Source organism: Fopius arisanus, unplaced genomic scaffold (assembly GCF_000806365.1).
Source record: "Fopius arisanus strain USDA-PBARC FA_bdor unplaced genomic scaffold, ASM80636v1 scaffold00002, whole genome shotgun sequence".
NCBI classification, from domain to species: Eukaryota; Metazoa; Arthropoda; class Insecta; order Hymenoptera; family Braconidae; genus Fopius; species Fopius arisanus.
The window spans coordinates 2,479,277-2,498,834 of record NW_011887741.1 but is presented as its reverse complement, the minus strand read 5'-3'; the positions used below and the strand labels follow the sequence as shown (position 1 = coordinate 2,498,834).

The 19,558-nt window shown below is 39.2% G+C and overlaps 4 protein-coding genes across 11 annotated transcripts in view; 1 reads left to right on the top strand and 3 right to left on the bottom strand.

Moving 5' to 3' along the window:
- LOC105267931 (flavin-containing monooxygenase FMO GS-OX-like 4) overlaps positions 1–1,287 on the bottom strand; it is a 3,145-nt gene extending 1,858 nt beyond the window's left edge. Inside the window, exons 1-2 of the mRNA XM_011307116.1 lie at positions 442–1,287; positions 6–162 (exon numbers count right to left, since the gene is read on the bottom strand). Of these exons, the coding sequence (XP_011305418.1) occupies positions 6–162; positions 442–659 (375 nt within the window). The 5' untranslated portion in view covers positions 660–1,287. The remainder of the gene's footprint in view (positions 1–5; positions 163–441) is intronic.
- Positions 1,288–1,376: 89 nt separating this feature from the next.
- Slik (Sterile20-like kinase) lies at positions 1,377–14,631 on the bottom strand. 5 transcript variants are annotated; one of them, XM_011306399.1, is made up of 10 exons: positions 14,382–14,631; positions 11,039–11,787; positions 10,818–10,948; positions 10,102–10,425; positions 8,487–8,571; positions 8,253–8,407; positions 7,672–8,093; positions 4,996–7,531; positions 3,297–3,437; positions 1,377–3,232 (listed from the first exon to the last, which is right to left on the bottom strand). In XM_011306399.1, exons 2-10 carry the CDS (start codon positions 11,559–11,561, stop codon positions 3,176–3,178), a joined length of 4,374 nt encoding a protein of 1,457 aa, XP_011304701.1. In that variant the 5' UTR covers positions 11,562–11,787; positions 14,382–14,631; the 3' UTR covers positions 1,377–3,175. The 5 variants fall into 5 exon arrangements, 2 of the variants coding, with proteins under 2 accessions (XP_011304701.1, XP_011304708.1); XR_892259.1 differs by lacking the exon at positions 1,377–3,232 and adding an exon at positions 3,623–4,690 and having other exon boundaries at positions 3,346–3,437; XR_892260.1 differs by lacking the exons at positions 1,377–3,232; positions 14,382–14,631 and adding exons at positions 3,623–4,690; positions 13,794–14,192 and having other exon boundaries at positions 3,346–3,437.
- Positions 14,632–14,700: 69 nt separating this feature from the next.
- On the top strand, positions 14,701–15,887 carry LOC105267512 (mimitin, mitochondrial). 4 transcript variants are annotated; one of them, XM_011306428.1, is made up of 2 exons: positions 14,701–14,888; positions 15,078–15,887. In XM_011306428.1, exon 2 carries the CDS (start codon positions 15,123–15,125, stop codon positions 15,567–15,569), a length of 447 nt encoding a protein of 148 aa, XP_011304730.1. In that variant the 5' UTR covers positions 14,701–14,888; positions 15,078–15,122; the 3' UTR covers positions 15,570–15,887. The 4 variants fall into 4 exon arrangements, with proteins under 4 accessions (XP_011304730.1, XP_011304739.1, XP_011304744.1 ...); XM_011306437.1 differs by having other exon boundaries at positions 14,701–14,913; XM_011306442.1 differs by having other exon boundaries at positions 14,701–14,918.
- hfp (Poly(U)-binding-splicing factor hfp) overlaps positions 15,841–19,558 on the bottom strand; it is an 8,838-nt gene continuing 5,120 nt past the window's right edge. The window contains exons 4-9 of the mRNA XM_011307103.1: positions 19,053–19,203; positions 18,214–18,427; positions 17,281–17,767; positions 17,010–17,218; positions 16,484–16,877; positions 15,841–16,322 (exon numbers count right to left, since the gene is read on the bottom strand). Of these exons, the coding sequence (XP_011305405.1) occupies positions 16,213–16,322; positions 16,484–16,877; positions 17,010–17,218; positions 17,281–17,767; positions 18,214–18,427; positions 19,053–19,203 (1,565 nt within the window). The 3' untranslated portion in view covers positions 15,841–16,212. The remainder of the gene's footprint in view (positions 16,323–16,483; positions 16,878–17,009; positions 17,219–17,280; positions 17,768–18,213; positions 18,428–19,052; positions 19,204–19,558) is intronic.

The window sequence follows — 19,558 nt, the reverse complement described above, 5'->3', positions numbered from 1 at the left end:
TGATCCCATCGCCGCTTTACCTGAATAAACTTGCGGATTGCAAAGTGATCTGCATAATCGTTGAGGTAATTGAGGACTTGCTGGTGGGTACCACAACACGGACGGGTTTGATCCATTTTCTGGTAATCCGGGAAGTTCATTAATTTCATTGGAAAGTTCGTTCTGCAATTCAATGTTGTAATTATCTATTTCATTCATCTATCATCAAGAATCGCTCATTATTCCCGGGATTTCCTGAAACACTCTCTTCCTTCGGTAAAAAAAAAATATTGCATTGACCCAATTTTTAAGAAAAAATATTGTAATATACACATAATTTTCGCTGGTGTATTGGTAATTAAAACTGACAAATATCATTCTCTGATCACAGAATGCCACATTTTCATCATTTTTTAATGGATAATTAATGAAAAACAATAGATTATTTTATCCTGGAATTACCTCAAGCTTTCGTACATGCTGGAGTGAATGGGCACCCCATGGTCATCCTGTCCAATTTTTTCCACGTAAACCCATGTGCCCCCGACCTTATCCGCTTGTTCGAAAATCGCGGGCTCGAAGCGCAGTAGATCCTCAGAAAGTTGTCTCACTGCGCACAATCCCGCGGCCCCAGCCCCCACGACACACACCCGCAATTTCCGCGTCGTCTCCGTCGCCATCGCCACCCACAACTTAGTAATTAAAAAAATCCCATTGAATGCGAAAGGGTGAATAAAAAAAGATCGGGTACGAGCCAACGAATCGTTCCGGAGGAAAAAAAGGGAGTCTGAGTGGTGAGACCCGCGAGGATCGACTGGAATTACCCGAAGGACGACACGATTTTATGTGTTCGGGTCACAGTCCGCCTCTGGGAAATTAAACGACCGCAGGAGCTGCTGTTGAACGAGAACTCCTTGTCCCTTATCTTCGATTCGTGGATTAATTCCCCAGATCCGGCCAAAACTCTCCTCCCCCTCCATCAACACCAACGAGATAATGACGTTAAAATTTATCAATAGATCACTCGGCGTTAAATGACTCGGGAAATGACGGCCATTAACTCGAGGTCAAGTATTGTAAATACAAATAATTCCGCTGGCGCCATTTGTTTTTTAAATCTAATTGAATTTGCTGAATGTGACGGTAAAATTAAAAAAATACAATTCAGTCAAAATCAATTCTCATTTTTTATGGAGCTCGAGTAGTTATGCTTGATAATTGTGGTGATAATTATGTTTAATAGAAAAAATGTAAAGGTTCAAAAGAATTTGATGAAGAAAATACGATTTTTTGTCTTTTTTGGTGAAAAAAAAACGCAAAAAAATAAATTATCATTCAATAAAAAATCAATAAAGCGTGACAACAGGATGAAACGAAAAAAAAATATAATAACACACTAGCATTAAAATATTTATTACTCTTCTCTTCGTAACATGATAATACCTCGAAATTAATAAGAAATTTATTGAAATAAATTGAATAATGTCGAACTTATAATTGTATCCAGTTCTGAGCAAGTTATTATAATATTCCATAACTCTATGTTACATTATAATTTCCCATTCATCCTCGAATCTCAGCAACTGAAGAACCAGAGAAACAATATCCCCCCGAACAAAATCAATCTCACTCTCTCCATTTTCACAATTTTCCTCACGCACAATTCATCAGTGATTAATAATAATTAATAATAATAACATGGTACACCATTGTGCTGAAAAAAAAGCACAAAGACGAATGAATCAGTTAATTCCCAATAACTCCATTCGTCCTGGCAAAACAGCAGAAAATATTAGATAAGCACAACAGCTCAACTAAGTCCTTTACAAAATTTTCAGCTGTACATTTCGGCTGAAATGATTTATGTACAAGAGTAACAATACAATAAACATTGTTCGATTTATCAAAGACCTCTGGGGTCTGTCTAACATTAATCAGCAGAATCCAATCTACTTTGATCCATCAAAAGAACAAAAAACTACTTTTCCTGAAGAGGAGAAATTTTCTTGTGTGAATGAATTATCTCCGTGAAGAGTAGTTTTTTCTCTGCGATTGCTTTGAGAAAAGGAAATAACAGCAACAGTCCTCCCCACGAGGATATAAATATACAAAACTAAAGTCTATGATAAGGGAAGAATTGACGAGACGACTCCATCGAGATTAATACAGAAAATTCAGTGGAATGGAGTAAACTTCAAATTAATTAGAGCATTCATTGCAGAGGTAACGCGATGAGAGTTTCAACTTCAGTTCCAATTGATTTTCGATATTTGGTTTGAAATTTTTAATGCCATCGGTGAAGTCACCGCAATAACCATTTCCTGTTTGATTATTTGCCAACGGAAATGGGAGAAAAATATATTTACTTCAAAACAGGATGGAAGAACGCTCGACATGGGTTTTTATCAAAACCATTACTTCCTAATTATTGAATCGAAGATTTCAACTGTTGAGGATTCGTTCAATTGGTCGATTATTTACACAAATTTATAGTTTTTTATACGTGGAATTCAGTGGAAGAGTGACAGTTCTCTCCAACTGCTCTACGCAGGAGATTCTAGATAATTTCATTGATTATGTGACGATATTTTCAGTAAAATCTATATTCCTGTACGATCATTCGAATTTACTTCAAATTTATATTGAATTTCGTATAAAATCGGCAGGTTTGCGGATCAATTTCTCACCGAGAGAATAAGTTTCTTGATTTTCACAAAAAAATTTTCATTCTCTCGTCGAAACTTTCTATTTTTCTCGAAAAAAAAATTTGTTGATTCCAGAAAACATTTTCTGGACTCAACAATCAATTTTCTGGAATGAAGAACATACAAAACAAATTTTTGCGAATCTGAATAAATGTTTTCTATATTTAAGAAAAATTCTAGAATTGTAAAAATTTCTAAAATCCATAAATTTCGTTGGTAGTATCGAAAAATCGCTGAGAATCAAAAAACTTTTTCTCAATTGCAATGAAATTGTTTTCGATGTTTGAGATAATGTAAAGTACATGCCATTATGTAATAACTACAAAAACATTGAATTGGGCGGATTTCCGACGTGATTTTTTGTAATTTGTACAAATATACTTGCCGGGTAATTGATTATTCCAATAATTCCACGGATCTACGGATCTAACGATACATCTATACAAATAAACTGTCGAGAACATCCTCGAAGAAAGAAATATTGGAGGCCATCAAAGGAAAAATCTTTGATGCAGGGAGGAACGACGTGACGTAGATTGGAGCGAGTCCTGTGGAGCAAAATATTGAATATCAGTCACGATATCGGTTGATTGTTTTTTAGCCCTCGCTTACTGAGGAGAGGGAACTTCTTGTTGAACCAGCTGTGTGATGAGTCAAGTCTGGAAGGTCTGAGGGAAGACACAGGGGCATTGCACTTGGACCAAATATCGCCTCTTGTTCCTCCAGCTGTTGAGCAAATTGCTCCTCCAATCGCTGAAAAATTATTTGAAATTGCAATTTTTTTTTATTATGAAAATGTATTTTTGGACGTAACAAATAATTTTTTTCAACACAATAAAAATTAAATTGAGTTTTTTTATATTCGATGAGAAATTCTTCACTAGTAAATGAATAATTTAAATTGTTTAAACTCTCGAAAACATCACCTGATGACTAACCTTCAATTTTCCACCTCCTCAATAAAATAAACCGAAAATTCTCGTCAAGTTACCACATGGGAACATTTAAAGCGTTGGATCCACGATCCCACATCTACCACAAGACACAAGGAATTACCTGAGAACATCAAACTACGATTCCCCCCACCCCCCTAGACACCACTACTCCCTCATTGATTTATTTCCACAAATGGAAGTAATTAATTAATGTGTTCGTGTTCGTGTAATGATGGGACAATGACAAAAGCGAGAGAAACCCTGAAAATCCCACGAATAAACGAAAAAAAAAACAATGATTTTCAGAGAATTGATGGAACACTGAGATGCATGTATGAAAAAATCAATAGAGCAATTGAATCGCCAGGATTTTCCACAAAAATTCTGTTAATTCTATCGGGAATTCATAAACTACGGTAAGCGCATTTATGTCGAGACTAGTTTTTAGCGTATATCTCGGAATTGAAGGGGGATACCGAAATTTTTTATCATACATTATTCATAGATAAAAGTAACCGCTACAAAAAATATAATTATGAAAATATCAATACTTTCCTTCAATCTCGAGATATTCGGGAAAAACGCATCGCGAGAAAATGCACGGAGATCTAAATTAAATGAAATTCATGAGTGATTTTTTCAACCACAGAGGAAAAATCGAAGAAAAAATCAAAAAATTAAAAGTCTATTCCCTTTATCTCATTAACTATCCCGTAGAATGCCATCAGAATTTTCATAAAAAATCTTTTTCTATTGAAGAATTTAATGGACGTGAGATGGAGACGACTATCTACGAGAGGATGGAAAAACGATACTGGATGGTCTCGAAAGGGTACTGCTGGCGACAGAGCCAGAATCAGAACCACCATGAAGGGACACCCGAGGGATGCTAATAGGAACTGGGGAATTTGGAGTGGATCTTGCGAGTCTCGGTGACAGTATCCATTTATCAGACACGGTCATTCTGTAATCGAGTGTTGCTAGAGAAATACGAGATAGACGAGATGGTAAATAATCCTTGTAGCGCGCCTCCAATGCTTCCATTTCACTCGCTAGCTCCGCCTCTAATTTCTACAACAAGTACTTCAATTACTCAACAGCTCCATCAAAATATCCAGAGCATTTATTCACCTCAAAATAATTTCAATTCCATCCAATAATTAATTAAAACCCATTGATTCCAAATCATTGATTTCCTGTCTGTATTTCCTATTCAACTCGACATAAATCTAAAAAATGTCAGAAATTTTCTACTCTCCCCATTTTTTAAGTCAGAAATAAATAAATAAATGAATAATTGTGTGTGTATTTCCCGCTATAAACATAACTGGATATAAACGTAAATCCTGAAGATTTGGATGATGATAAATAAATACCTGTTTACGAGGTTTCAAATGAGCCTTCCACTCCTTGAGCTCCTTGCTGTAGGCTTCCTCCTGCTCCTTGAGCTTCATCGTCTCGTACTCCATGAGCATTTTTCTCTTTTCATTCTGGAGTTGCTCAAGCTCCTTAATAGTAGCATCACTCTGTGCCCTGACTTCCTCCAGCTGTCTGCTGTGTTTCAATTCAAACCTCTGCTGTTCAGCCCTGTACCTCTTCTTCTCGTCCTCCTGAAACTTCTTGAGTTTCTCCCTTTCAGCATCAGGAGCAGAAATGAGTACATTCAACGTTGAAATTCTCATGGACTCCCTGAACATAGCCTCCCTTGCCTTCATCTCATTCCTAATCCTCTTGGGTAAATTTCTCCTCTCAACAGTCTGCCTCTTGATCAACTCCTCCTCTTTCCTGAGGTTCATCCTTTTCATCTGCTCGAGCTCCTTCTCATGCCTGATGAGCATCTGGTGTCTCTGCAGAAAGAAAATATCCTTGAGCTGTCTCTTGAGGAGCTGCTGCCTCTCGTGAATCTGTCTCTCCTCCTGCTCCCAGATAGCAGACTCCCTTGCCCTCATGAGCTGCTGCTTCTGCTGTAAGAACTGTCGCTCCATAAGTGCAATCTTCTCCCTGTGAGAATCAGAGAGTCTCCTCAGAGATGTCTCATGATTCTCATTGAGCTTCTCCATAAATAACTTTTCCCTCTCCTCGTGCTCCCCCTCGAGCTTCTCCTTTCTCGCCTTAAAAGCACTCTTCCTCTTCTCCTTGGGCATGAGATCCACCTCCTGCTTCAACAGCCTCAACTCCTGCTTCAATCCCTCCCTGAATTGCTTCAACTCCCTCTCCTGTTCGCCCCTTATTTTCTTGGAAGCCAATCTGAGATCAGCCTCCTGTTGGGCCTCAGCCCTCTCGATCTGCTGTCTCTGTTGTCTACCAAGACCATCGAGATCCCCCTCAGCTGTTCTCTCCAGCCCCTGTCTCTCCTGCTCGAACTTCTTCTCCTGCTGGTCCTTCATGAACTGCGCCTTCTGCGTCAAATCCTGAAACTGCTTCTGCTCCATCTTCTGAAGCATCTTCAGCTCCCTCAGCTCCTGCTTCCTGAATATCTGATCATCATAAACACGACCATTCTCGTCATCCCCATAAATCACTTTGGAGGTCGTCGTTGTCACAACAACTCCATCGATCTCAAATTTTCTGGTGCGCTTTCTCGTTTTCTTCTTCAGATTTATCATCTGAATGTCCTCTTTAGTTCGATGAGTCCTGGGAACTTCCCTCGTGTAATCAGGTTTTCTCCTCAGCACCACCTCGTCATCGACCTCAGCGGGTCGACTACCCACGTGATTTTCTTTATTGGAGCCCCTGCTGTCCTGACTGATGGTCGTAGATATGGATTCAGCATCAGACCTGTCGATGCTCTTATTCGGGGTATGAGATCTCGTGGAGCCTGAGTCACTGTGAGACCTTGATCCCTCGTAACTATCCGATACCCTCTTCTCTTTTTTAATCTCCCTGCTCTTGGCTTGATTATCCCTCCTCACCTGGCCATTCATCCTCTTAGCGACGAGGATGTCGTCGACGTCTGTAGCCTCGACAGTCGTTCCTTTGACGATCATTCTTGTCTCGTCTCCACTATCACTCTTGGAGCTCAGTCTCTCGCAGCTGAGATCACTGTGGGACGAGCCTGATCTCACGACACTCCTCTTGCTCATCATCGATGAGTCCTTCACCTGCTCCCTCTCATCACCAACTGTCACCACTGACACATGACTCGTATCTGCCAGTTCATCCACTATGGGAGTCACTATTACCACCTCTGATTCATCCAACTTCTTTCCAATGCACTTGGGACTGTCTGTGATAACAATTGGCTGCTCCTGGGGTGTGTACTCCAAGGAGTCGAGACTCGTGAAACCATCGTCGTCAGTGGATGACTCATTCACTTGAGTTTTATTCGTCTCATTTGCCACTATCACCACCTCTGACGTTGGGGATGTCCTCCTCGGAGGTGGGGTAGATGCTGCATCGATCAGCACTGGAGGATGAGTCGTCACGACTGTCACTTGACTGATGTTCGAGGCCAGACTGTTGGAGGGGTCGGGAGAGTCGGAAGTTATTCGAACTGTCGTCGATGACGAACGCTGATCCACCTCTGGAGTTTTTGTTATCACCACGACATCATTGTCACGGGATTTGCTGCGACTTCTCAAGGGTGTTGATGTTATCACTGAGACGTTCAGAGGTCTTGAACTTCTGTCCACTGTGTCCTGGACTGCCGGGACAAAATCTAGGGAATCACCACGGGAGGAATCCACACTTCTGCTCTTCGTTATTTCAGTCTTCGAGGGGTACGATTGAATGTTCTCGGTGGAGAGCGATTTCAGGGGCTTCTCGGTGGGCTTTTTCGCATCCGGAAAATTCTCAGGAGCCATTGATATTCGTTTCTCAAGGACTGCATTCAACTTCTCCTCGACTGAGCGACGCTTTGACTCCAGGGATTTGCGGTCTGGCTGCTTCTCCATGCGAGGACGATCCGCTGATCTGTAGGTTCAGAGAATAGTATTAAGAGGACGAGGAAAAACTGAAAAGTTGCATTAAAAAAAAAAATGTGTTTGCAAATTATTCATGTCATTTTTCTATCATTATGCAATAAATTGGTAATAAAATTAATTTTGACGCACCCCTTCTTTTCCTCGAGCGAGGTTTGCTTATGATAACTCGACTTTTTGTCGTCGCAAGCCTCAGGTTTTGGTGGTGCAGACTTCCTCTTCTCCTCCAGGCTCATCTGGTTCTTGATCATTTTATTAACATCAGTGGATTTCGGCCTGATCGGTACATTTTCAGAGATTTTCACCTCATCCTGAGCTTTCTCTGGTGATTTTTTAGGACTTGAAGACAACGTTGTGGGGGGCATATGATTCTCAGGCGTCTGGGGCTTCTCCAAGGGCTCCTCGTCCCTCGGTGAAGACGCGATTTCCATGGCACTGGGCTTTTCCTCTTCATTTTTACTGCTCTGACGAACAGCTGGAGGTGGTGGGGCTGGACCTTTCTCCCGGGAGCCACGTCGTTCACTTGTGTCGCTCGATGGTGGAGGTTTTGGTGCCTGGAAATATTTTTTTTAATACGCGAAAAAAATTCAGCAGGAAAAAGATTAAATTAGACAACTTGAATTTTCAGATCTATTGAAAATCTTTGAGTGAAAATGAAAGACAAGATTAAAATTATCGGACAATGAATAATTAAATTGATGAACGAGACTCACATGCTTTTTCTCAACAGACAATGGAATATTTTCCCTGGAGTCCGTTTTCCGGAGCTTCTTGCTCTTCTCCTCTTTCTCGCCCTCACGATTTATCTCACGTTTATTGCTCTCCTCCTTATTGGGCTGCTCGGGCGACACACCTTCCTTATCTGCAACTGAAACAAATTCACATGTTCGATCGATTATTCATATCCTCTTCATCATGCTAATCCAGTAATTCGAGGGATAATTTACTTTTAATTTCAGTGTCGCTGCGCATAGATGTAGAGTCATCTCCGAGTTGGTCCAGCTCCAGGGGTAGCTGCGACGTGCGCTGCTCCTGAAATAACAATTCCAGATCAATTCTCGAATTTTCAAAAATATCCAATCCTCGATTACAACGTGAATCAACGAAAATTAGTGCTAAACGCAAAATACACTACATACAATAAATGGTGGTGAAATAAAAGTGGAGAAAAATAAGTTGTACATTGTAAATTATTAATTTTCATGAGTAAATGAGAATGTTCAAATATTTTTTGCAATTTTTTAACAATGCCTTATTAAAAAATTGGAATGCGTGAAAATCCGCAGGAGATTCACTCCTTCAAAATAAAATCATTCAATCGAAAGCATAATTGGGTTTTCAGTAAATTAATCAAGTGTTATCGTGATAATTTTGTTTTTAATGAAAAAAATTCTAAAACGTGTAAAAAAATCATGAAAAGTGTTGTCACAAGAATAATCTATTTAGTTTTGAAATTCATCAGTGAAAAAAAAATTTTAAAGTGCTCAGTATTACTGTAAAGTCTTACTCAATTGGAAAAAAAAATAACCATCAGTCCCTCGTCAATAATTAACCACCGAAACTACTGACCTGACCCTCGATCGGGTGATGGGGCTGGCGAGGCCCAGGAGAGCCGCATGCACAGCCAAATATCAAACGTTACAACATTCACATAAAATCCACCAAAATTCCACAATTCTCCATCGAATAAATAACCAAAGAAAAAATCAACTCCCCAAAATTAAACCATGTCCGCCAAATATCTCCGAATCCACCAGAGATATCAAAATTATCATATCCACCTTTTCTGTCCACCTCCTCACGCTCTCCGAAAAAGGTTCCAATAAAAATAACGCTATCTCCCTCGGATTCCGAAATATTCCTCGAAAGCCAGAACAAATCCCCCAACTGAACATCATAACAGTATAATTTATCTACTTGCATGACCTTTGATTCAACAACATTATTAATAACAATAAAAAAAAACATATATTTAAATCTCTCTTACACCACAATGCACATCGAGAACATCTGAAGGTAGAAATTCCTCAAAAAAATCAATGAAAATATCTGTCCAAAGTAAATTTAATCAATGAAAACCTCCAAGACAAGGCGTTGTAACGTAGTAAAATGGTTTTTTAAATAGGGATGCTATGTATTGTTGTCGCGGGAGCAGCTTACCAATCCGCTGATACTGTTCCCTGTGTTTTTTCGCCTTTTTGGCCTTCTATTAATTGTGCAAGCGTGGAAAATAATTCACGTAAATGATTAAACTTTCGCCTAGTGCTCCAACAAATCATCAATAATTCCCACGATTTATCAATTATTATGTTATTTATCCTCCCTAACATGCTGACGATGCAATGATCTACACGTTCTGCATGTTCAGACATTGAGGGAATAAAAATAAGAGGTGTAGGTTGGATCGAAACGATCGTTCAACCCCTGGGAAAATGACAGAACGTGCAAGAGGCGTGATTATTGTCTCCCTGGGGTGTTATTAAGGATTTTTAAGATTCTAATTGATAGATGACAATGAATTATCGTCTCTAGGTTGTGCACGAGAATTAGAGTGGGACTTACTTCTGCCTCATCGTCGACGAGCTCCTCCTCGACGACATCTGCTTTGTACTCCAGCAAGAGATCTCTGATGGACTTTGAGTCGAGACTTCGGTTCACGAATGGATGCTTCAAGAGTTCATCAGTCGTTGGTCGGGATGCTGGATCTTTTACCAGGGCTTTGGCTATGAAGTCGTTGAAGTCTTTGCTCCATTTTCCAGGGTGCTCCAGCTTCGGGGGATCGCTCTTCTGGATTTTTAGGAGAACTCGCATCGGCGACATCTCGTGATTCGGGGGATCCATCTGGGCGAATTCTATCAGGGTTATACCCAGGGACCAAATGTCCACCTGAAAGTCCAGGGAGAAATGTTTTTTTTTCAAGGTTGAAAGAATTTTAATGGAAAAAGTTGAATTTTTATAGGAATATTTTTTGTGAAGCTGATTGAGAGCTACAAATATAGTAAGAAGAAAAATTTCAATTGTCGACCTAGATTCCGAGATATTCATTGAAAAGTAAAAACTGGGAAAATTTGTAATTCAGGATTTACTCGAAATTGAAAAGAAAACGATTGAGAAATCAAGTTCAATCGTTAGAAATTCTCGTTTTCAAATGTCTTGGATTAAATGCACTCCGTAAATGTTTTATTCAGAGGAATCGAGAGTTTCACTGGCTTTCCAATGGACTCACTTTCATCGGCATTCTTCTAATCCTTCAATCGATTCAATTACAAATCACTGACCTTGAAATCGTAGGGATTATCCCGGAACGTTTCACATAGGACAACTTCCGGTGCCATCCAGTAAGGAGTGCCGATAAAGGTGTCGTGCTTCTGCAGAGTGTGTTTATTCTTCGCAGAAACTCCAAAATCAGCTGCAATCATAAAAACCCAATGAATCGATGATGCCGTTTATGCCATGAAATCGGATGATGAGGTCAGAAGATATTGAGAATTAATCTTACCCAATTTGACTCCACCAGCCATAGTGAGGAGAACATTTCCTGCCTTGAGATCCCTGTGGATGACCCTGGCCTTGTGGAGAAACGCCAGCCCCTCCGTCATCTGTTGACATACATAAGCAATCTGGGGCTCAGTGAGGGGTTTCTCCAGCTCTCCCATGATAGAATCGACAGCACCTCCATCGCAGTACTCAATCAGCATCCAGAGTTTTCCATCATCGAAATACGCCTCATGGAGTTCCACGACATTGGGATGCTTGAATTCCGAGAGAATGTCAATCTCAATCATGAAATCACTGAGATCATCCTCACCCTCTAGTGCACACATCTTGGCAGCAGCCAGCTGCTGCGTCTGCTTGTTCTGGGCTTTATAAACTCTACCAAAAGCTCCATCTCCAAGTTCTCCAACCATTTCCCAGAACTCCGTGGGATCACAGTCCATTTTGATGTTGTTGTAGAGCTTCTTCTTCTTGGCGTCATTGCCACCGAAGTGGAATGCCTTCTTCAAGTTCGACAGGAATGACATTTTTATTCTAAATTTTTATTATTTTCCTCAGTCAAAAATGATTGCAGTCTTTTAACATTTCTCTATTTCCGGAGGATTTAGACCCCAGGGGACCTGGGGATCACTGAGGATATCTCCCGCATTTTTATTTTTTTGAGGATTCAGATGTCGGGGCAGCTCATTGGTGATGATGGCGAATTTGGCAACGAGTCCATCGCGAGACTTCGGGGAACTGGAGCTCGAGATCCTGAAAGAGAGTAATAGAATTTTTAGAAATTTTCTACAATTTTAAAAAACGAATCACGAAAAATTGGAAAATTAATTGAATGAATTGAATAAAAAAATCGAGAAAATGATTAATCACTCTGGTAAAATCTCAATAAAACCCAAGAAAATATAATAATAATCTACCAATGAATTAAACATTCACCTCGATTCAAGATAAATATTGTATCACGATCGAATGAATTGATAACGGAAAAGCAGAAAATCGTGTGAACATGAAAAATGACATCACAGTTGAATGAACTTTTTGTGTCAACAGGTGAATGAAGAATTCACCATAAAATATCCCTAGACTCACGGCTAACTCTCGGCCACAGGCAATAGCTGTATTTGAATTCCATCACCAGAGAAAACTGGGACATGCCCAGAGCAACATTCCAATGGAAAAGAGCGAGACAGTATTATTTTCCGCCAATGAAGAGGCTAAGTAAAAGTTCCTATCAAAAACGGAAGGGGAAGACTGTGGAAAGTCCCTGGACCTCACCCATCAATCCAACAATTAAAAGAATACTTTAAAATCGCCCGATTCCTTCACGTGCTCCTATCACTCTCGATAACGATACGACAATCCGATAAGGAGATTAAACAATAAGACCTGATATAATTCCCTCTTTCATAACGACACCATGAATCACCTCAATGAATCCACAAATTACTCATTCCATCGGACAATACAAATATTTCCTTATAGAGTCTTAACATTAATCGTTAATCATCAGTAATAGTTCTGCTCATTACTAAATAAAAGCCATCGATTGGTGATTATTAAGAGGAGTATTGAGTGAGTTCGTCATTGCGTCTCTTTATTTCTTCAGTTAGAATTGTTTCTTCGTTGTTATTTATAATTGGAATCGTTTGAGTAAAAAAGTTGAGGAAATTGGAAATTTTTAATGATAAAGTGACAGGAATTTTTTGTAGAATTCATAATTGATAAGTCATTTATTGTTCAATTTTATATCAGTTTCCAGATGACCCTGTGACAGCAATTACAAGACATATTTAATAGTAAATTAATATTGTGACGTCTGTTACTTAATGGACATGTTATTCATTAAAATTGAGAGCATTGTCTATGACTTGTCTAGAAGTAAAAATATAAAAAACACATCGAGAAAATAAAGTGGTGTGTTGAATTAGCCAAGTCCTCAAAATTAATTCCCTCGATAATAATAAAAAAAACTGAAGGCCGAAGTGTTGCCTCGATAAACTTGAGAATTACATAACCCGGAGATCAAGTTCCCGGGATAAATAAATAAACTCACCGCTACCCGGTCCCGATTAAAAAATATATCATGTGGGAATATTTTTTATTTATATAAAACATTCAGAAATTCATATTAAAAATTTTCTATTATTATACGGACTCCAAATATTTTTAATTGAGCAATTATAAAATATTGAAAAAAATTATGAACATTGAATTCTTTGAATAAAAATAAAGTTTTCACTTTTTTTTTTATTTGCGGGACTCAATTTCTTTAAAAGTTTTTTTTTTTTAATTCGAAATCTTTCATTTAACATTTTACCATTTTTTTAACTAGCCATTTCTCTCCAGAACTATCGATTTACAGTGAAAACGGTAGAATAGTTTTTTCTAGCGGATTAAATTCCCGAAATACGAAATCTTTTGACATTTTCTCACAGACCCAATACTTTCCAAGATAAATCGTTATTCAAAATCTCAAACTGAACATTCCACTTTTATATTAACATATCCCAAGATTTCGCATATATTTTTTGTTATAAATAAATAAAATGGGTGAGCTGATCCTATTTTCTACACATTTTTTGTATCATTGATGTTTCGGTGGAGTGAAACGTTTTCAGGCGCAAAAACTGTTGGAGACATAAAAAAATAGGACAAGTGCTCCAAAAAAAGTCAAAACAAATAATGAGAGAATAGTAAAAAAACGAAAAAAAGGGTATTCTGGAGTTTAGCCGACAATTGCGATCAGTTCACTGACTCACCCAACAGTGATGCCATATTCTCTTCCAACTGGTGTGCATCCCAGTCCTAGCGAGAATGATCAAGCACCGTAACGCATAATTAAGACACAACAAAGTAACGATAGTCGATGACTGCCATAAACGTCACACGTGACCAATCCTCATCCAAAAGAAAAAAAAAGAGGACAAAAAAAAAGAGATGCGAGTAAAACCTCTGCCACACGCGTAGGAAAACTGCAGAGCAATTAGACCCGATGACAGATTAAAAAAAATAATTAGTAAAAAACAGAACAGAACAGGTGAAAACAACTGGACTATTTGACATCATCACCATCTCCTATTCAAATTTCTCCTTTCTCCTCCTGACGACCTCAACATCCCAGGAAAAATCCCATCACGAGGTAAACAGAATGATTTTTTGTCGAGGGGACGACGGGCGCGTCCTCTTGCTCCAATAAATCTTCCAATCCCTGAGGACGACCCCACCTTCCTAATGAGGTTATTTAATCGATGGCTAAATAACACCGATGGCAACCAGATAGATTTATCGATAAAAATGTGAGGAATGTGAAAATTGAGTGATTGAAAAAATTGGGATGGAGTACTCGCCTCGTCTGCTGTTTGTTCAGAGGAGACTTCCAGCTTTCACTGCAACAAAAATCCAGCACTTTTTTTTTTTTCACTGAGAAAATTCTGTCACCACTTGGACACTGTCACTCTATTTAATCATCCAGGGGGCTTGATTTTTTTTTATTTGTCGGGGTTATCTGTGAGATTATTTCGGTGGATCACCGGTGAATAAGACTGACTACTGTTGCATGTCTGATCTGTCTGGTGTCGCGGCCATTTTAATTTTGCACACACGAATGTACCACCACGCCTCTAGGTTTTTCTTTCAGGGAATAGACGACAGGGGGCTATTTTTCAGGTTTTTCCTGGTTTTATTTTTCCCAGTGGATTTTCCTACTTCCTGATACCTCCTAGACGTCGTAAATTCTCGTGAAGTACCTGGAGAGAATCAAGTGAATTGGGGGAATTCGATTAGGAGCTGGGCAGAGGGAGAGGAAGACCTCAAGGTGTTAATCCTATTCCGGAGGGAAGCGGTTAGTCTTTGAGGTTCAAAAGGCATTTCTCGATATTGGTTCGGTGAATTTTTGTGTGATTTTTTAGGGCTCAAGGGAATTTTCAGTAGTGAATTTCGATAATTTTTCTTTCGTTTTAAAGGGAGATGTCATGGTTTAAAATGAGAAATCGTGTCGTTGGGTCAAGAGATATTTACCATTTTATTGGATTATTTTGTTGCAGGGGCTGTTTTGGTTTTTGGATTTTGAGCCTTTCTTGGGGATCAGGATGACGAAGGAGAGGAGAATAGTTGTTGAGATCTTCAGGAACTTCATAGCCTCCTTCAAACCTCGGATGAGCCGCATCAAACTCGTGGGTGAGGATTACCACGGTACGAAGTACTACGAGGATCCAGAGGCGAAAGCCAGGAAGGGAAGGAGTTTCATTCCGAAAGATGAAGAAAACTTCGAGCAGGAAATTCCTGCTGAGTGGGAGGCCTGGCTCAGGTACAGAAGACACCAGCCCCCCACCCAGGAAGAAGTTCAAGCTAATTACGAGATGATGATGATGAAGAAGAAGAATGCAGCTGCCCTGGAGAAACATTATGCTGAGGAAAAAGGAGTCAGTGTAGACCCTCCCAGGGAAAAAACTGGATTTGAAAGCTTTCCCAGCTATGAAGAATACAAGGAATATGGCCATGCTTACCTCGAGGATAAAGAGGGAAAAAAGAAATAGTGTGACTAATAAAAAATTAATAAATAATATCAAAGTAACGAAGCGAGTTGAAATCGCGATACGTAAATCATTCTACCTTCGCAATTATCTCAAGAACTATCAATCCAACGTGGAAGCATCAGAGGACTTTTTTCTAACTGAAAAAATTTCCTCCGGGAAAGGCCTTTTCATATTTCCTCCTGAAATGGATAGTTTTCGAGATAAATTCATCATTAATAAAAACGTCTGAAGTCCTTCACCCAGTTTTCCTCCAATTAAATCACACGCTGTATTATAAAAATTGTAAATATTTATTATAATAGAATGAATTTACTACAATGACCTAATTATCTTGACCGTTCTCTCATCGCACAATTGCTGAACAATTTAATATTCCAGTTTCATTAATTTTACGATTGATATTAACCCTTGAGTCACTTGAAAAAAAGAATTACAAGGTACAGATCTAGTCCATTCAAGATACATTAACGTGAACATCTCATTTGATATAGAATTCTCATTACTGGGGCTCAGTAAGAGGTTACATTTAATCTTGTTTATGTTCTTCACAGGTCGGATTCACCCGGATTTATTCGTCACTTTATTCGGGATGTTTCTTCCATAGGAAAAACATTGTCAACTATAACTAATGGGGATTTGGGGTTCAGCCAGAGTAATCGTGGTGATCGAACAGGGCTTGATCGTACAGTTCTCCCTTAACTAATCGTCCACCGAAATAACGACCATTCAGAGAATCTCGGGCTCTCTCTGCCTCTGAAAATAAAAAAATATAAAAAATCATTACGATTTTTTATGAATTGTTCCCGCTATTTGAATTCCAAAAATTAATTTTAAGACTAAAACCAAAGATTTAATGAGAAATAAAAAAAAGTAAGGAATTGAATCATTACGGATACATAATTAAATGAACGTACCACTCATCTGTGAAAACTCGACAAAAATTTTCACAATGACCTCAGCATCCTCGTCGTCCTCGGACTGTCTCTCATTATAAATTACAACTCTATCGACAACTCCGAATTTCGAGCACTCATCTTGAATTTCCTCCTCGAGGCTCTCGTCAACATCTTCTGGAGCAACCATATTCCGGAGAATTACCACCCGAGACTCAACCTTCCTCATCAGCTTCTGCATAACGAGATGACGTGCACTCTGGCCCTTTATCGACATATTCTCCTGTTGCTGAAGGGTCTGGGGCTCAGTCTCCTCCAGGAGCTTCTTCTGGAGCTCCTCCTGTTGCTTCTGGTGGGCTGCCTGCTCCTGGGCACGTCTGGTGATGTCTGCCACTGGGGGAGTGCTCACAGGGATCTGGAATCCATTTTTTATCTCAACTTTTCATTATGTTCAACATTAATTATCAATTATCTTGATTTCTGCCTTAAAAAAAAATACACTGGATTGCACAAATTTTTCTGAAAAATCAGAGGAATTTTCAATTACCGCTGGTGCAGCAACGACTGGAGGCACCACTGCAGCAGGTGGAATGATGACAGGCTGTCCTGGAATTGGCTGAATGATCGCTGGAGGTCTGGCCAGGGTCTGGGGGATTGCGATTCCAGGTGGAGGAATTATTGGAGCCACAGTGGCAACTGTCGGAGGTGCCATTGCTGTCGTAGGTGTCACTGTCGGTCTCACGATGCCTGGGAGAGCTGTGGGAACAGGTGAAATAAAATAAAAATTGACGAGAATTAATTCGAATGATATAACTCACTGGTATTGAGAATGGGCGATGCACTTGTTCCCAGTTTAGTGAGTCCCAGGGCGACAGCATTACTGGCAACAGCATCCATGGCTTGGATTTTGGCAGTAGCAGCAGCAGCTGCCACAGCAGCAGCTGTTGGCATCATACTGGTACCACTGGGTGGTCCCATCAGTGCATTGGGTGGAGTTATTGCTCGTCCAACTCGGAGATACTGTCCACCTAAATCAAATAGATTCATCGAGGAAATGGCCTCGAGGGCGGACTGCATTGTCTCGTACTCGATGAAACCGTAGCCCTTGTGTCGGTGGGGTGAACTACCTTGGGCCAATTTGCAGTAGGTTATTGGGCCAAATGCCTCGAAAACGGATTTAATGTCCTCCTCGGTCAGGTCCTGGTGGATCGAGGCGATGTAGATCCGGTTGTAGTGCTTACTCTCTTCTGTTATTTCGTCGATCACTGACTGCGCCTGGGGCATATTGGAGGGACGTCCCACTACCTGTAGAGAATTTATAATTTTTTATTCATTGATTTTTCCTTATTTCTGCTGCTGCGGAGGTGTCAGGGAAAATTTTGGAGGTATAGCGGCGATTTCAAGGTCATGGAAGAGGATTTTTTTCTCGTGTTCTCAACGGTCAAATTTACGATTTTTGGAGAGGGAATGTGAATTTTTTCAAAAGTCAATTTCATATCCACTCGCCTCCCAGATGTCAATAAAAGTCTCAAAAAATAAAATAATCTAAAAACGAAAGTTTCTTTTTGTCCCAGCACGGAGGAAATTAATTTTTTATTTAAATAATCATTTTTTTCTGAGGAGAAACATTGAATTTTAATAAATTGTGTGGAATGAGATAAATTGTGAGAATAGTAAATGATGCAGACCTCGGGAGATAAGGAAGGATCTCGGGATGTTGGAGGGATGGTGATATGGGTACGTCCAGCTACCTTGATATTCCTCCCCCCAATCATAACTCCATTCATTTGCTCTAAGGCGAGTTGTGCAGCCTCTGGTATCTCGTACTCGACAAACGCAAATCCCTTGTGCTTCTGCGTCACTGGGTCCCACGACATGTTGATGGATTTAATGGGCCCAAATGGTAGAAAGGCCTGACGAATGGTGTCCTCTTTCAGCTCGAAACTTATACTCCCCACGTAAACCCTACATTATTGTATTTAAAATTTATTATTAAATAAATAAATCCTAATCCAGTCATTCATAAACTCAACAATTTTTACAAATTTCATTAAATTCTCCAGTTTTGATTTGATAGAAATTGATAGACAAATCGAATTAATATAGTTCTTCGAAAACTTCGGGGAGAATATTCTTGAATTTCTATAGAATCTTGAAATTTTGTAATTCACTAAGAAATTCGGCAATTTTTTGTATTAATTGTAAAAGTGTAAGTGAATTTTGGAAATTAAAGAAGAAAATATAGTGATTGCTTCGAGTAGAGAGTACTGAGTTGAAGAAGATGAAACTGCTTTTTTTTTGCATCCGATTGGTCGGTACTGTATCCATGAAATAAAATAATTCATCACTGCTCAATGTTTTTAATTCTTGAGATTTTCAAAAATCCGTTATTTATTGGTTATTATCTTCCAAATTCGGTGGATTATGTGTGAGGAAAAAATTTTTTCATAAGATTCCATCGAATTTTTAAAGTGCCTGCAATCGACCAGTCGGCAGCGTATTGCTAATTCATTAGCAGGAATAATTATACTTTAATGAAAGAGTAATTCTCCACTTGTTTTTTTATACTTGAAGCAAAGAACAAACAAACCTGCACATGAGGGCGAGAGCCTGCTGTCTCTGCACCTGATTCCGTTGACTAGCCATTTGCTGCAACACAAAGGACCATAGGCCTTCCATTGGTATCCCCCCAATCTCATATTCTTGATATTCAATAGGATTGTCTCGTTCACATCTCAGGTTTTTTCCCCATTAAAGAAAACTACTGTGATCTTCAAATTCCATGTGCTCCGCAAATAACAATAATAATTAGATAAACTAATAAAATTAATGTAACATAAATTAAAAAATTTCATGATAAAACGAAATTTTTTCCATTTTATGATTCGAATTGATTTGAATTAATTGGTACTCCATGAAATTGAAGTTCAGAGTAGTTTCCTATTAGAATGAATAACTACTTGATTCGCCAAGGTACAACTCCGAGTAATGAATTATTTAAAAGAAAGGGTTATAATCTGTACTTTTTGTGGTCGTCCTCCAGTTCATGCAAGGGTACAGCTCAGCTCCCGCCGACAACAATATTATAAAAAAAAA

Coding starts and splice junctions, on each gene's coding strand:
- Slik (XM_011306399.1), bottom strand. CDS start 11,561: ATGTCATTCCTGTCGAACTTGAAGAAGGCATTCCACTTCGGTGGCAAT. Junction 7,532..7,671: donor TCGCTCGAGGAAAAGAAGGG/GTGCGTCAAAAT, acceptor CTGAACCTACAG/ATCAGCGGATCGTCCTCGCA. Junction 3,438..4,995: donor ATTTGAAACCTCGTAAACAG/GTATTTATTTAT, acceptor ATAATTTTTCAG/CGATTGGAGGAGCAATTTGC.
- LOC105267512 (XM_011306428.1), top strand. CDS start 15,123: ATGACGAAGGAGAGGAGAATAGTTGTTGAGATCTTCAGGAACTTCATA.